The 17481-nt window shown below is 36.0% G+C and overlaps 1 protein-coding gene across 1 annotated transcript; it reads left to right on the top strand.

Annotated features, from left to right (window-relative positions):
* The first annotated feature begins 10885 nt into the window (after positions 1–10885).
* On the top strand, positions 10886–11377 carry LOC104236511 (uncharacterized). Its single transcript, XM_009790440.2, has one exon. The coding sequence runs from the start codon at positions 10886–10888 to the stop codon at positions 11375–11377; it is 492 nt and encodes a 163-aa protein (XP_009788742.1).
* The last annotated feature ends 6104 nt before the right edge of the window (positions 11378–17481 follow it).

Below are 17481 nucleotides of genomic sequence, written 5' to 3'. Positions count from 1 at the left end.
AAGTATCCACCATTTCATCTAGAATCTTGCAAGCTTCCGCATACGGCGTTGTCATGAAATTTCCACCATCAAGTTGGTTGACCACACATTGATTGGTAGTATTGATCCCTCTATAGAAAGTTGTTTGAATCATAGCCTCTGTCATGTCATTGTTTGGGAACTCTTTCACCATAGTTCGGTACCTCTCCTGTATATCATGCAAAGGATCATTGGGTTCTTGTTTAAAAGCTAGAATATCGTCTCTATAAGTAGCCATATGCCCAGAAAAAATAACTTGGAAATAAATTTCTCCGCCAATTTATCCCATGTATGGATGGAATGGTTTGGCAATATTTCTAACCAATCCAAGGCCTTCCCCCGTAGAGAGAAAGGAAATAGCCTCGACTTTAAAGCATCCTCGGAGACGTTTGTCTGTTTACACCCCCTCCCCAGCAAGTGTCCACAAACCCCTTCAAGTGTTTGTACGTATTTTGATTCAGAGCCCCGGTGAAGAATCCCCATTGCTCTAACAATGTGAGCATAACATTTGTGATTTGAAAGTTGTCCGCCCTAATGCGGGGCGGGACTATGGCACTTGCATACCCTTCATTCGGAAACACCCGGTGTGGAGCCGCTCTTTGTGGAGGTCGGGGTGGAACGAGAACACTATCTTGAGGTGGTCGACCTTGTCTATTTTCTTGAGGTTCAAGAGGAACCTCTTCAACTTGATCATCATCCACGTCCACATCCCCCATAGGCATGTTTCCAAGAGGATCATTGTTGTTGAGAGCCATTATTTTACCTATATTTGTTTCACACAAAATATTAGTAAAACGGAAGGAAAAGAAGATAATTCACACACAATACCAAATATATAGCTAAATCAGGTTTTAGCTCCCCGACAACGGCGCCAAAAAATGATCTTGTCCAAGTCACACCTCTATTCGAGGTTATGAAACGGTCGATGCAATAGTAATACCAAAGTAAGAGTCGGGGTCGAATTCCACAGGTAGCTATATGAATGGGATTTAGGATTATATATTGTGGTGAATGAGTTTGAACTATCTTAGATTACACTTCCACAAATATGGTTGTTTCTAGGTCTAAATTAAACTAAGATTGCAATACAAATAATTGAAACTAAGAAATTGTGTTTTTGTTGTTGTTTTCAAATATTATAAAAGGCCTAGGGCTATGACCTTCACCTAGGTGTTTGCCTAACGAGTTGTACAAAGCTTGTTTTGTTAGTCGGGGTGTATAATAACTATCAATACTCAAGTACCCACTTAATACCTCTCGGTAAGAGAGTGATTTTGTTCAATTTGGCTTTCTCAAGTCCAAATGGGTATTGAACCAAACAGTTGATAAAATATTCAAGTCGGGTTTTACTATCTCTAGGTTTAACCCTTTAATTAGGACTATCAATCTCTTGATTTCATCCCAAATTCTTGTTAGCCAAGTTTTCCTAGACTAAGTGTCTCTTTCTCAAGTAGAGACCAAGCCAAATAGGCATGAACTAATGTTTGCAACCATTAATTCTGCAATAAAAAGAAAGAACAAGGCTAAATAATAAACACTCAACCATAAATAAGCCATAAAATAAACACCCATTAGGTTTACACACTAGGGTTGAGTCACAGCCCTAGTTAAAAATCTAGCTACTCATAATGGGTATAGAAGAAAACAAGCTAGAAAAGATGATAAAACTCATATTCAAAGATTAAAAGATAAAAATTCAATGTAAATCACTAAAGTAAGATAAAGTTGCCTATAGAAATGAGGAAAAATGGCTACAGGAGTTCCATTATTCAAAACTTGACCTAATTTCGTGAAACTAGTTTATTTATACAAAACTGAAAATTTCGGGGAAAAATGCCCTTTCGGAGGTTCTGCGGCCGCACAATTTCATGTGCGGTCCGCACTTTTCTTGAGGCTTGACAGGAGTTGAAGCTGCGGCCACACAATTCTGGAATGCGGCCGCATCTCTTAAGTTTTGTGGTCCGCACAAATCATGGTACGGCCGCATAGGGCCCTTCTACGGACCGCACAATTTTGAGTGCGGCCGTGTGGCTGACTTTTGCTGTCCGCATAAATATTGTGCGATGTGAACTTCTTTTGATATTCTGCTCTTGGGTAGCTTCTACGGCCGCACATTAATTGTGCAGTTCGCACTTTGCACTAGAACTCTGATGAATTTCCTTCACAATATGTGGCCGCAGATGGAATTCTGCGGTCCACACTTGAGCCCTTGTGCCTGATTTTTGTCCTTGAGTTCAGATCACTACTTCTTGAGTTGAATTTCATCTTTGTGGTTCATTTTCCAATACTCTTGCAATTAAGCATATTTTATCAGTTTTCAGAAATATAATTAAACACTTTTGGACGAAAATGAAAGCTAAAAGGTGCTAATAAGTAGTCAAGAACCCAACTTATCACCTAACACTGCCGTCAAGCAAGCCAACGGTGAATGATTAACTTAATTACTCCTTTTAGTATTTGAAATCATAATTTTCATTAATTAAAGAGTAAGAAATAGAACTTACAGGGTAAGTGATAATATTTACATGAACTACAATAATGAACAATCATGTAAGAACCCCCAAAACCCAGTGTCACAAGTGCATGAGCATCTATTAATGAGTACAACAATAGTACAACATCCGTCTGAAATAAAAGTTAGACGGGGAATATAAATACACTGATGGAGACTCTGTATGTTATGGATCGTATCAAGGAAGTGCAACTCACCATAAAGTCCCCACAACAGTCGCGCCTCTGCACCCAGAGGACCACCAGAAATATATATGTGTACCTGCACAATAAGTGCAGCAAGTGCATCATGAATACATAAATCAACGTGTACCCAGTAAGTATCTAGTCTAACCCCAGAGAAGTAGTAACGAGGGATCGACATCGACACTTACTAGTGGTCCAATAAGACATCTACAGTAAGAAGTAAACAAATGCGGGGCAGAGTAAATAAACGAGATAAACAAGTATAAATACATGGTACAATCCTTCTCTCAACAATTAAACTCAAACCCTCGATTAACAGTTACCTCCTCCACCGGAATGTGTGTGTGTGTGTGTATATATATATATATATATATATATATTATAAAGGACTTTACCAGATAGGTCTTCATAATTCAAATCAGGAAAACTCCCAGATATACTGGCTTTTTGAAAAATAATACGCACGATTCCATAGGAGTATTTATAGAAATGTCGAGGCGTACAGTCTGATCCCATCATAATCTGGTATATAGCCATAGATACATATATTATATTGCCGAGGCGAATGGTCCGCTCCCATGGGAGTGTGGTACATAATCTGGCCGAGGCGAACAGCCCGATCCCATAAGATGTGCGCACTGCCGAGGGTCAAACTGTACAAGCCATGGATGTATATATCCTGCCGAGGCGAACGGCTCGATCCCATTAGAATAAGAAGCTTTGACGGGTCTTTCACCCCACTCACGAAGGGACATGAAAGTTATAAGGAGCTTTGAGGAAACCTTTCGATGAGAACGCATAACGCGAGAGAAATTCGTAAAAGGAGTAAAATTATTCGTGTCTAATCACGAAGCCCATCGAATCTCTATAATAGCGAGCCTATCGCTCTACACAAGTCTAGTCTCAAGTCGTAATGTAATATAAAGGAATTTAATAGTCAAGGGACTTCTCGAATAGTATAACCATAGCATGGTGTGAACCTAAGTCTACCCGAACAATAATGCGGATATAACTACATACGGACTCTCGTCATCTCATGCGTACGTAGCCCCCGCAACAAGTAGCACATATCAAATACCTTACCTAGGGGTAGTTTCCCCCTCATAGAGTTAGACAGGAGATTTATCTCGCTCTGAAGTTCCATAACCGGCTCCAAAGCCTCTCTAACAACTCAAACTGATGCCCGTCCATCCAAAAACTAGTCAAACAAGGTGCAAACCAATCAAAATATACTCTAATATCCATATATGAATTTCAATCATAAAATATGCTACGGACCTAATCGAGTACTAAAAACACTGAAAAAGATCATCTTGACCCGATATTGACCATGGTCAAAGTCCAAATTTCTTAACTTTACTAGTCTCTCAACCAATGATCCAAAATACACCCAAGCCCCCCGGGACCCCGTCAAATCATACCAACAAGTCCCAAAATATGATACGAACTTAGTTGAGGTCTCACATCACATCAAACAACGCCGAAATTACGAATCACGCCTCGAATAGAATTATAAGTTATGAAATTTCCAAATTCTATAATTTGCGTCGAAGCGTATCAAATCAATCCGGAATGACTTCAAATTTTGCACACAAGTCATCACTGACATTACGGACCTATTTCCACTTTCAGAATCAGAATCCGACCCTGATATCAAAAAGTACACTCCATGTCAAACTCCCCAAAAACCTTCAATTTCCAACTTTCGCCAAATGACCCCGAAATAATCTAAGGACCTCCAAATCTACATTCGGACGCGCTCTTAAGACTAGAATCGCTATACGAAGCTATTCTTGGGCTTGGAATCCCAAACAAACATCGATAACATCAAAATCCACTTCAACCCAAACTTATGAAATTCATCCAAAATGCCAATTTTCCACAATAAGCTTTGAAACGCTCCCGGATCATCCAAAACCCGATCCAGTCATACGCCCAAGTCCAAAATTATCATACAAACCTATTGAAACCATTAAATCCTGATTTTAAGGTTGTTTACTAAAAAGACAAACCTTAGTCAATTTTTCCAACTTTAAGCTTCCGAAATTAGAATTTTCCATCCGAATCAACTTTGAACTTCCCGAAATTCAATTCTGACAATACGTACAAGTTATAATACATGAAGTGAAGCACCTCAAAATCTCAAACTTCCAAATGATGCGCTAGAGCTCAGAACGATCTGTCGGGTCTTTACAAACAATGAAAGTAATGACTCATCAAAGGATCTTCATATTAGCGAGAAAAAGGCAGGAAAAAGACATATGGAGCAAACTCCCAAAAGGATTGCATGCAAGAAAAGAAAAGTGAAAAGCACAGATTTTAGGTCATAGGATAAAATGAACTTCTATAGACCAAGTGAGAAATTAAGGTTTGAGTCTTATAAGTCTAAATCTAGGACTTATGGACGCTCTATAAGTCTCTCTATTATGAAAAGTTTGCACTATGATGTGATTGCAATTTTTGATTTTCAACGTCTTTCTCCTCTTTTTGATACTATTGGAAATTCTGTATGAAGAGCCTGTGAGGATGTTTTATGCAAATCTGTTTATTAATGACAAAGATGACTTGGAGTCAATGGTTTTAGGCACTCGGATTGTTCTTGATTCCTATCAATTTGAAAAGATATTTTCTGGTAAGTTTCATGGTATGATGTTTTTGTGCAAAATTCCTGGCCTAAAGATTTTGAAGTCTCTTTAGAAGAGGCAAAAGTTTTTCTGTCTGAAAACCTTCCTGACATTGGTCCTAAAAATCTCAAGTTTGAACACCGCATTTTAGCCCACATGATAGTTACTACTCTACTTCCTAGGACTAGGTCACTCAGCACATTGACTAGTAGAGATATCTTTGTTCTTTACTATCTTGTGAACAATAAAAGGCTTGACTGGTTTGTATGGATATGTCAGTATATGCTTGAAAGTATCATGGATATATCTTCTGATGCTGCTTGTTTACCTTATGGCTTGCTCATATTACATATTCTTGAGGTCATGAAGGATGATTTGACACCTTTCTCGCCTAAGCACATTACAAGAACCTATGATAATATAGCCTTTGCTATGATGGGTTACACCTTAAGTGACGATGGATGGATAAGACGTGCCAAGGTTGAAAGTGCTACAGTACATGTTGAAGCACCCATTGAACTATTAGAGCCTCAGTCGACTGCCACTAACAACCTACAACAGATTCAGCAAAGTTTAGATGGGGTAGAAATCATGCTTATTACAATGAAAGAACAGGTGGACAAGATCATGAAAGTCACCAAAGAAACAGGCACAAATGTGGCTAAGCTCAGGATAGACATGGGAGCCACAAGGAGGCAAGGAATCAGGGCATTCAACTCCATGACAGAAAAGATGGACAAAATCACCAAAGAAGTTAAAACCTCATATAACTCCTTTTGCACCAAAGTGATCAATACTCTAAAGTACTTTCTAGGGAGAAATTAAGGCAGTGTGTGTGTGTGTTTAAAACAATCTCTTTTTTCTCTGATTGCTTTTATTTTGTGAACTACTTTTGCTTTGGTCGGTAAGAACCATCCATGTGCCTCTGCTGAAGGCATAACCTCTACTACCCTAACTACTCTGTTTATTATCTACATTATTATGTTTGTTCTATTGCACTTGTTTTTCTTCTTTTTTGATTGATGTCAAGGGGCGGCAATGTGATGAGTAAACCAGACCAACAACTCAGGGGGAGCAGTGATGAGTAAACTAAAGCAACAACTCAGGGGAGCAAGAAACTTAAGTTATGAAAGGGAAGTATACTCTATTTACTCTTTTTGATTTTTATCATCAAAAAGAGAGAGATTATTACACCTGAGTTTCAATGATGACAATAGTGTGAATCTAACTGTTTCTATTTAATCCAGTTAATTGCAAGAAATTAGGAGGACGGTACTACTTCAAAGGAAGTCCTTTTTGGTAAGGACATCAGAAAGGAAACAAGATCAAATGCAGCAAGAACAATGCTAAATCAAAGTATGTCAAGGCCATCAAAAAAGAAACAAAATCAAGCACAAGCACTAAAAAAAGTCAGAGGCTATCAAAAAGGAAACAAATCAAGTTCAGCTGCTAAAGGAAGCCAGACCCTACTTCAAGGATTGATTAGGAATATGGAGATACTGAAGATTGCTCGATCAAGACAAGCCACAAATCACTCCCTTGATTATGGATATGAAAAGGAATGATGTAAATGAATTCAGCCCATCCCTTGTGCAGTATTCGGAGGTACCCCTTGGATCAAATCTCTTAGAATATTTTGTGCCTCAAAAAGGGTAAATCTGCAACAGCTACTCAAAATGCTCCTATAAAAAGATTGGCAAACTCAAGAATTCAACAATGCAACTACATCATCTATTTTTAAGCCTTTCTAATTCTTAGTACAAAAAGTCTACAAGTGTCACAAAAGATAAGAAGAGTTAGAACACAAAATGAGAGTTGTATCAACAATGGAAAGAATTATTGTTGATGTATATTGTTGGTGGTGAACGAACTAAAACCATCTCTGCTATAAATATTTATCAAAGATCTAAGAGAACCCTTGTGACCCAAGGGAACTGAATGTAGGTACCACATCGGTACCGAACCGGTATAAAAACTGTTGTGTCTTCTTTATCTTTCCGATCATTTAGTTTATCTCTATTGAAATCAATCACTATATAAAGTCTAATCGACTAAACTCATACTTAGCCAACTAAGATTTTTAAATCGGTTACAATTCACCCCCTCTTGTATTTTCACATATATCATTTAAATAAATAACTTCGATCAAATATATTATAAAAGTGTTCTTGTGTAATTTACTTTGAGATTAACCAAATGTATGAGTCAATCTTAATGCGTAGGGAAAATATTTAACTATTTATAGCTTTTTTGTGTATGTTTTATCTTTATAGTAATACAATAACATTTTGTAACGACAAAATTACAGAATAATGCACTTCATAAGTTGACCTTGCACTAATTTAGCTCAATTACAAGTTTGCAAATGTGTAGAATATCAATAAGATCTGTTTTTCCCATTCCCTCTAATTATAACAACCTCATTAATTCCTACCTACCCCTATTGTAGCTCTCTCCTCATTTTTCACCCATAAATATTTAATTTAATTAATGAAAAAGAATCATATGCAAATAAAACTGAAAAGAAAAATTAGTTCCTCATTCAGTCAACACTCATTCGTGTCTTCTTCCATAAACAATACTTCTCTATTTTTTTTATTTTAAATTTTGTATATCTTCAGGTTTATACATACCTATCACAACTGCAAAACGCAAAAACAGACGCGAGAAACCTAAAATCTCATCTCCTTTAATGCTAATCTTGTTAAATTTCGATTATGATTTTGTGAGAAATTTAGAGTGGGTATTGTTTGAACTTATTAGAAATAGTCTAAGTAGGTTGTATACAAAGTTTGAAGTTATTTGCTGGAGATTTGGACTAGTTTTATACAAGAATTGCAAGTGAAAATCATACAAAAATTCCGTTAGCGATGCTTATACACTTTTATACAAAGAGGTACAGTATGTATATAGTTGTATAAAAGTGTATAAAGATGTATAATCACAGAGTAAAAATATTCTTGATACATTATGTATCAACCTTGGATATAATAGTGTATAAGTTGTGTTTATACACTATTATATACTATTTATACAAGATTATACATTATTATACAAATGAATCCTATCAATGGAGCTTCACGTGTTCTTCTTCTTCCTTGGGCATCCTCTGAAATTTAACTCAAATATAGCCTAAAGCTACTCCAAATCACGTGAAATTTAAGTTTTGAACTCATGTTGATGATTCCAATCAATTCAGACAACACCCATTCCAAACAACTAACAAATCGGAAAACTCAATTTCTGAAATTTAACTCAAATATAGCCTAAATCTATTCCAAATCACTTGAAATTTAAGTTTTGAACACTTCTTGATGATTCCAATCAATTGAGACAACACTCATTCCAAACAACTAACAAATCGGAAAACTCAATTTTTGAAATCGAATCTTCGAACCACTTGTAATGGTGACTTTTATTTTTCAAATCCTTAGTTAACTATTGGAATCCGAAAAAGAATTGAAGGAGAATAACAATAGTAGACAAATTTTGTGGTGCAAAGGCTCACATGGGAAGGAGAAGAAGAATGAAGAAAAAAGGGAAACGGAGAAACAAGGGATAGGCTAACTGGTGAAAATTAATTTTTAGATTATGTACAACTTGGGCTATACTAGATAAGGGCTTCAAACATGGACCATTTTCTGATGGGTTGTTGGGCCAAGTGATAAAGTCGTAATTCTCCCTTTTGTAATTATATACCATATCAAAATGGAAATCATAAAGTGCCGTGCAGTTATATTCATAATAACACGTGTTTTAGTACAAGAGTGAGGTTAAAGTTTCGTCCTATAAAAGTTCGTTTTTTCCCTTAGTTTGTCGACAGAAAAAAGAAAAAAAATAGATTCGGTTGGGCTGGAAAATAATGTAAACTATCAATACAGGGTATCTTAACGATATCTTAATTTTTAAGTCAACGTATAGATATCAGTGATTAATCATAACGATAAGATTCGATAAGCATTCATTTTCTTTTTGATCAGATCTCATTTATTAGACTAAAAACTAAATATATACTTCAAAAGATTTAAATCTTCAAAAGGACAGTACCATGTGTAATAGCCTGTTTGGTCAAAAGTAATTTTTTTTTCCAAAGTTAGGAAAAGAATTGTTTTTGAATAGAAGCAGGTTTGAGAAGCAAAAAAAAAAAAAAAAGAGTTTCTTACCAAAAGTATTTTTCGAAAAATATTTTTGAGAAAAATACACTTATAAACACTTTTTAAAAATTTGACAAAAAACTAATTATTGTTCAAAAGTATTTTTCAAATTAATTAACTAAATAGAATCTGCTTCTCACCAGATTTTTGAGAAAACTTTTCAAAATAAACTAATGTCAGAAGCTTGGAATTCCAGATGTAGGGGTGTTCATGGTTCGGTTTGGATCGGTTTTCTTTAAAAAGAAAAGAAACCAAGTAAGTCGATTTTTCAAATATTAGAACCAAACCAAACCAATTAAGTCGATTTTTTCTCGATTCGATTTATGTCGGGTTTTGTCGGTTTTTCGGTTATTTGTCGGTTTTTTCTTAAATATAAGACATACACTACCAAACACATATTCCGGCGACCATATTTTCAACGTAACACTATCAAATCAATTGACATTTGAGAAATCTATTATTTACTAAAATATATTGATGATAATTGAATCAAATAGTGATGAATAATTTAAGGACTCAATTAAAAATATATATTTTTAACATGAAATGGATTCTTACACTTAACAAAAGAAAACTATCAATCAAACTAGAATATAAAAGTAAAGAACTGTACTAAAAGTGCAAATGATTAACATTCACCATAAATTTTTTGAAACTTTGTATAAAAATATACATATATACAGGTGTAATAATAAATTTGAAATAGTTACTCCTATAGTCGGTTTGGTTCGGGTTTTTCGGTTATATTTTGATTAAAATCAAAACCAAACCAAATTTGATCGATTTTTAAAATTCAAAACCAAAATCAAACCAAGCCAAAAAGTATTGATTTTTTTGATCGATTTGGCTTGGTTTTCGATTTTTCGGGTTTTTATGAACACCCCTATCTAGATGTAATAGAAGGCTACCACATCGAAACAACTATATTTATCTGGACAAGTTTACACTAATAAGGCAACATGACCGATACTAGTGTATTTATATGAAATCATATTAATTTATTATAATTAAGTATTAAATTAAAATAAAATATATATTAATTAATTACTCTTATAATTTTGTGATAACAAATTACATGAATATTATTATATATTCATTGAATTGGTGTGTCAGCTAAATATATTTCCAAAAAGAAAAAACTAACAGACTAGAGACCTTTCCCTTGTTACCCTCACATCCAAAGCGAAGATTTCCCCTACAGTTTACTCCTATAACTTTACACACACACACACACTACTTTTCTCTGCCATTCTTTTGTACCCAACTTTTCAGCTGCTTCATTTTTCTGCTCAGTTTTGGTGATATTACTTCCTTCTAATCAATCAAAATCCTATCTTTTTTCTGTAAGAAAAAGTTTCTATTTTTTTCCTTCAAATTTCAAAGCTTAAAACGATGAAGGTTCATCCAACACCAATAAGGAAACGCAACATCACGCTACGGAACGACATCGTATTATCAGCTTTCTCTCAAAAGAAGCTCCGGCGACTCCCCCATATCTTCGCGAAGGTTCTAGAACTTCCGTTCCATTCCGATGCCGACGTGTCAATCCAAGAAACCTCCGATTCGTTCCGCTTCGTTATCCCAACTGATGCTGATGATGTGGGCTTGGGCCGTAATATTGCGGCTCACATAGTCGAGATCTATCCGGGTGTTACTAAGATTGTTATCCGAGGTGATAATGTTTTTGATACTTCGTCGTCTTTGTCTGGGTTGGAGCTCGACTTATGGCGGTTTCGGCTTCCGGCAGAAACTTTGCCGGAGCTGGCTACTGCCGCTTATAGTGACGGCGAGCTGGTTGTGACGGTGCCCAAAGGGGTGGATGAAGATGGTGATGGCGGCGATGGTGATATAACTGGAGCTAGTCGTCTTGTTCTTGTACAATAATCTTCTTAATTCCTCCTCTTTTTTCTCTCTCAATTTTCAGCTATGTTTTCAAATTTTAATTTTTAATTTGAACTATCCGGTGTTTAAATGAAATATTGTTATGGTTAGATCATTGAATTTTTGGGTTCTTTTAAGTGCTGTGACCTGACAGTCAGGTCATTTAAAAATTAATTATGGCTAATCCTATTTAATATCATTGACTTAATACATGGTAGAACTTGTTATTAAATAATATTGATAGCATATAAACTTTCTTTTTCAGTAGTTACTAATACTGAGCTAAATGGTAAAGTGTGTAAGTAATACTCTAATAGGCCACCCTAGAAAGGAAAAATACAAGCTTTTCGTTAAATTGTAGTGGCAATGCGCAGTCAAAGTTGGCTTATAGGTTTGTTCTCGTATTTTTGGAATTTTTCGTAAGCACAATATGGCATACCTTGAGTTGCTTATTTGATTGTTCTATTATATGTATTAGACAAGGTTTATGATTGCCAAAGACTGGACCTTTTTCTTTTATATAGTATTATTTTTTGGATGATTTTTCGTTGCTATGGTCTCAACTCTCAAAGAAATCAAGATATCTTCTTGTCTGTGTATGTGGATGTCCTCTTTGCTTCTCTACTTATTTCTTCTTTTTCCTCATAATTTAAATCTCAGTTTAGTAGTCCACAGTCAGATTGCCTTGTTGCTTACAGACATTTAAGTTCATCTGAAATATTTGATTGCCTTCTTTTTAAACCTCTTTTTAGATTTATGATTACAACATTGTGGCTCCATCTGTAAGTTGGTTTTTCCAGTTCTCTTGCTGACTCGTGATGTGGCTGGTGCCGCAACTACATATAAGTTTATGCATGTCTAACTCTGTTTTAGAGAGCTCTAATTTTATAATCAAGAATTGATTCCGCATCCTCTGATTTTTTCAAGTATCTTACAGAGCAAAATGTTGGTTATTCTAGTACTCTTTATTGTTATTGATTTCTGAGAATTAGACACGCTTTGGCTATTGTAAATTGGGGTGTTTAAGAAATTTAGAATGAACTTCAGGGAGCACAAGTGCATAAGTGTGACAATGATAATAATTCAGTTGCATTTGGAACAAAATCATCGCATACTTTTATGCCGTCCTTGTGCTATATGCATGGTCCTTCTGGTTTAGATCATGTTTCTTGACATTTCACTCGGTTATTACATGCATTTCTCATACTAGTGTTGCCAAAGGTTTAGGGAGAGGAGTGTGGGTTCACGTGAATGTATATCCCTCAACTTGGCTACGTCTCTGTGCCAATGGGTTGATCCTTGCTGAATTTATAGGTTTGTTTAGATTTAGCAGCTTCTCACACTAGTTGTGCTTTTTGTGGTGCTTTTCTGCAATAATATTCTGTCCGGTGGCTTTTGGTTCAATCTTTTTCTGAGATTTTGTTATCTTCTCCCTCTTTGTGTTATGGTTCCTCATTCTTATGATATATAGCCTGTACTACCTGCGTCAGCTTTCCGTTGATAAAGCATTGAAATAACTCAGATCATTGAATGGCTTAAAGAGCTGAGCCAAGCTGCATTTCAAGTGGCTGAAGGAAAGAGAGTGAAATTAAAAAAGAAAAAGAAAAACCCTTGGGGAAGTTGGATTTGATATCATTACCTCTGAGGATATAGCTGTACTCGTGTTTAGTCTCAATATCATCCTTTTGGCAAGTATAACTAATTTTTACATGATCATGATCCTTTTAGGATGGGGCATCAGCAGCATATTTTACGAGCCCACTTCTTCCTTGTTGCCTTAACAGTCAGTAGCCTACTGGCTACAGATATTAACGCGTTACTTCAAAATCCCTGGTTAATTGGCCATAAGCTGGTGTCAAATAGCATTCTATCCATTGTAGACGTGAATCCTAATGTTTAATCAGATCAACCACAGGTTTTGTATGTTTATAGATGCTCAACATGTGAGCAGCTCTTGACGCGTCTATTGGCTAGGGTTTCATATGGATTCTTGTCCTTAGAATGTTGTTGAGCAGATGCCTAGAATAGGTCTATCTGCATTAGCTTCATAAATATGTCTATTTGCATTGTCGTCGAAGGAAATCCTGGCAGAATGTAAGTGTTTGTTTCTGTCACATTGTTCTCGCAAAGAACGATGGGATAACCTTGAAGACACCAACTTCTTTGGCAATTTAATGTTCTGTTACTAATATATACCTGTGTTTTGTTTCCAACTGTTACAATCTTGATTATTTTCTTCTCTAAGGATTTTGATTAACCAGAAAATGGTCCAAGTAACTTTATCATGAGATAAGTAAAGACTTACATATGTTGGTGTGTTCTCACTTGCCATCCCATTCACTGGTAACACGGCTTCCTGGTTGTTTATTGTGGAAGTGCACACCCAACACTCTATTGAATAATGTCGTTGCCTCATCTAATAGCTTAAACTATTAGAGTTGGTGTACTTCTTTTACTTGTGCCTGCTTTGTTAAATCGTGTGATTACCTCAACTAAATGCTTAAGTTGTGCCTGTGAGAGAGTATTAAAAAAAAGGGCAGCCCGGTGCACTAAAATCCCGCTATGTATTAAGAGAGTATATTTTTCTTTTAATTTACTTAATTATATCTTCAATACACTCTACATCCCAATATATGGTTGTTACTGGGTTTTTTTTCATTGCTTTTCCACTATTGTATTTCTGCTTTCCTTGAACCGAGGGTCTATCTTCACAAGGTAGGGTAAGGTTTGCGTACTATGCTTTCCATACCTAACTTGTGGGATACTGGCAGAGCCGGACCCACCTTATGTGTAGAGGGATCACTGGCACTCAGTCTCGACAAAAGTTGTGTATATATGTCTGCATATACGTCGGGAAACGTTATATAAATTACTTGTGCCCCCGTAGCAACAAAGGATGAGCAGCTGCGTTGGTCGAGTTCTCTGCACAAACTCTTACCGTGCCTAGCGGTCCTGGGTTCGATGTCAAACCGCAGCAAAGTTCGTAGCTTTTTTTTTTCTCTTTACCCTTTTTGCATTCAATAATAATATAGTTCTTTGTAACTTGGTAGTTGACTTCATTTACTTTTACTTTTTCTTTTATCTTTTATGAATTCAATATTAATTTACTAATAGTAGTGAACTTAGTCTAGAACCTAAGTAACAATTATTTGGACTCAAGGGACCAAAATAGTGCATAAAAAAATTGGGCACCATTCTTTCTCTTTACCCTTTTTGCATTCAATAATAATATAGTCCTTTGCAACTTGGTAGTTGACTTCATTTACTTTTACTTTTTCTTTTATCTTTTATGAATTCAATATTAATTTACTAATAGTAGTGAACTTAGTCTAGAACCTAAGTAACAATTATTTGGACTCAAGGGACCAAAATAGTGCATAAAAAAATTGGGCACCATTTTATATTACTTGCGTTATACGTTAACGGGGCACCACTTCATTTCTCGGGAGAAATTCAAAAATAGCCAGATTTACAACTGGTCGTTCAAAAATAGCCCAGTTTCAAAAGTAATCGAAATTTAGCCACTTTTCATGTAAAGATAAATCTGAGCGAAAATACTGTTCAAAACCCGAAAAATACGCCAGTATATTATACGGGAGTTCCAGCATAAGTATACTAGAACTCCAGCATAATATACTGGAGTTCCAGCAAGTATAATTGTCCAGTATAATATACTGGAGTTTGGAGCACCGGTGCTCCAGTCTCCAGTATATTATACTGGAGTCAGCAAAGTATATATGTCCAGCATAATGTGATGGAGTTCATACACAGGTGCACCGAACTCCAGTATATTATGATGGACCGGTCTCTGTCGCAGCAAAATAGTGGTTATTTTTCATTGACTTCGTAAACGCTGGCTATTTTTGAATGACCAGTCCGAAAACTGGTTATACCGTGCTATTTTTACTCATTTTTCTTTTACAAATCCCTCCCTCAAAAGGCCCAAAACCCGGCATTTATCTAGTCTCCACGATTACTCAATTTTCTTTTAGTAATCCCTCCCTCAAAAAGCCCAAAACCCGGCATTTATCTAGTCTCCACGATTAGAAACAATTTAAACTCTTGTGCCTTTAATATTCACTTCTGCAAAATTGTCGGTATAAGTCGACTCGGGACAGCTTATTTTAAAGATGGTGGTGCCCCGCTGCGCTTAAATCCTAGATCCACTGGGTACTAGTACGTTGTTGTTCTACGTCTCAATATAAAGTCAATATAAAGAGGAAAGAAAAGGGTTCAACTTTTATGGTATTGAGAATGAGGAACTTTCGTCGTGTGTTTGTGCAGCCAATAATTCTTTGATATTAAAGTAGAGGTGAACCATTTTTCTCATCCTAACTTTGCAACTGGGACAGGAATAGATTCTGCTTGAAGGGTCCATTCTCACAGTTAGGCAGCAATCACTCTCCGTGTCCTCACTTTCAATGGTAGTTTTGAGCACCTTATCGAAACCGCACATTTGTGTCTAGACTTGATCGGTCATTTTCAATCACAATGGAATAGTACTAAGAAGATTAAAATAATTTCATTCTGTGAGAATAAATCGAGTTTTCTACAAGAGTATTCTGTTAATGTATGATCAAAGATAAACATAAATATGAATATTGATATCATATTGGCGTTTGATCATCCAATTTTTCATACTGGAAAGTTTATACTTAAAACATATATGAACTTTTAATGAGACAGTAGACATAAATTTACTTGGTTTTTTTTAATGTTTCGATTTAGCTGACCTCAAATGGGCCAATGTGGTCCGTGGGCATTCAAAAAATACCCACATTTTCAAAAGTAATCGAATTTTAGCCATTTTTTATGTAAAGATAAATTTGAACAAAAAAGATGTTCAAAATCCGGAAAATACTCCAGCATAATATACTGGAATTCCAGCATAATATACTGGAGTTCCAGTATACTCTAGTGTTGGCCCAAGTAAAGGTTAGTTTTGAAGACTGACAAAGGAACTCCGACATGAACCAGGTCCATCCCATTGGAGCACAGATACGGATAGACTTAAGCATGTGGGATGCACGTGAAGGAGATAAACCTAACTTGACAGAAGTGATATCTCCTGATCGAAAAGGTTGCATATTGGATAAGGAGAAGGACTCCTTACTCAAAGAGAACACGGGTTAAGAAAGGAGTTAGAGGTTGAGATCAACTAGAACTCTTCCACCAAGGAAGAGTAGCATTAGAATTCTAGTCAATCTCTATTTACTAACTCTATAAATATCAGTGTTGTTCTCTTTTACAGATAATCCACATAAGCAGAAGTTAAGCGTGAATTGAGAGCAAAATAGCTAGGCATTTTGTAAGCAATTCGTGTGTGATTCAAGTGTGCAAACCCGAAGCTACTTGAACCAGATAGAAGAACCAGTTCCAAGTGTCTGTCTTTTATTCTAGTTCAATTATAGTATGTGGTTTTATATTGTACCTTTCAACTTTATCTAGAGGCAATTGTAATAGGTACTCAGAGTTTTCAAGTTAGAGTTAACTTGAAGTTGTCGCAATAGTGAGAGGTTGTTTACTACAACGGGATTAGAGTTAGTCCTAGGTTTACAAAAGAGTTTTTGTAAATGCAGTTTTTGGCTCAGTAATTTTAGTGGAGAGTTTGGGAAAATTCTACTGGAAAGTAGGTCGTGATTTTTCACCTTTTGAGCCAGGTGTTTTCCACGTAAAATACTTGTGTTCTTTACTTTCCGCATTTACTAATTCTGCAATAGTAAGTTAAGGAACGCTAAGAAGAACCAGGTCTTTCCATAATCACTTTAAACGAAAATTGGTCACCACACAAATCACCCCCTCCTCTTGTGTGGTATTAAAGTATAAATTAAAATATTAATTGGTATCAGAGCGGGTTATCCTTGAAAATGTTAACACCTTAGGAGCAGATCAAGATGAGTCCACCACCTGAAAATTGGGAAGGACAATCCACTGTTAGGCCTCCACTCTTTAATGGCCAGTAGTACTCCTGGTGGAAAAACAGGATAAGAGATCACATCATTGGAGAGGACTATGAGCTATGGGACATTGTCATTGATGGTCCCCTGGCCACCTTGAAGAAGAATGCTGAAGGAGTAGATGTGCCGAAAACAAGAGCTGACTGCAAT

Source organism: Nicotiana sylvestris, chromosome 6 (assembly GCF_000393655.2).
Source record: "Nicotiana sylvestris chromosome 6, ASM39365v2, whole genome shotgun sequence".
NCBI classification, from domain to species: Eukaryota; Viridiplantae; Streptophyta; class Magnoliopsida; order Solanales; family Solanaceae; genus Nicotiana; species Nicotiana sylvestris.
This window is presented reverse-complemented; position numbering and strand designations above follow the sequence as displayed.

Excerpts from the sequence above, each read along its gene's own strand:
- LOC104236511 (XM_009790440.2), top strand. The coding sequence starts at position 10,886 with ATGAAGGTTCATCCAACACCAATAAGGAAACGCAACATCACGCTACGG.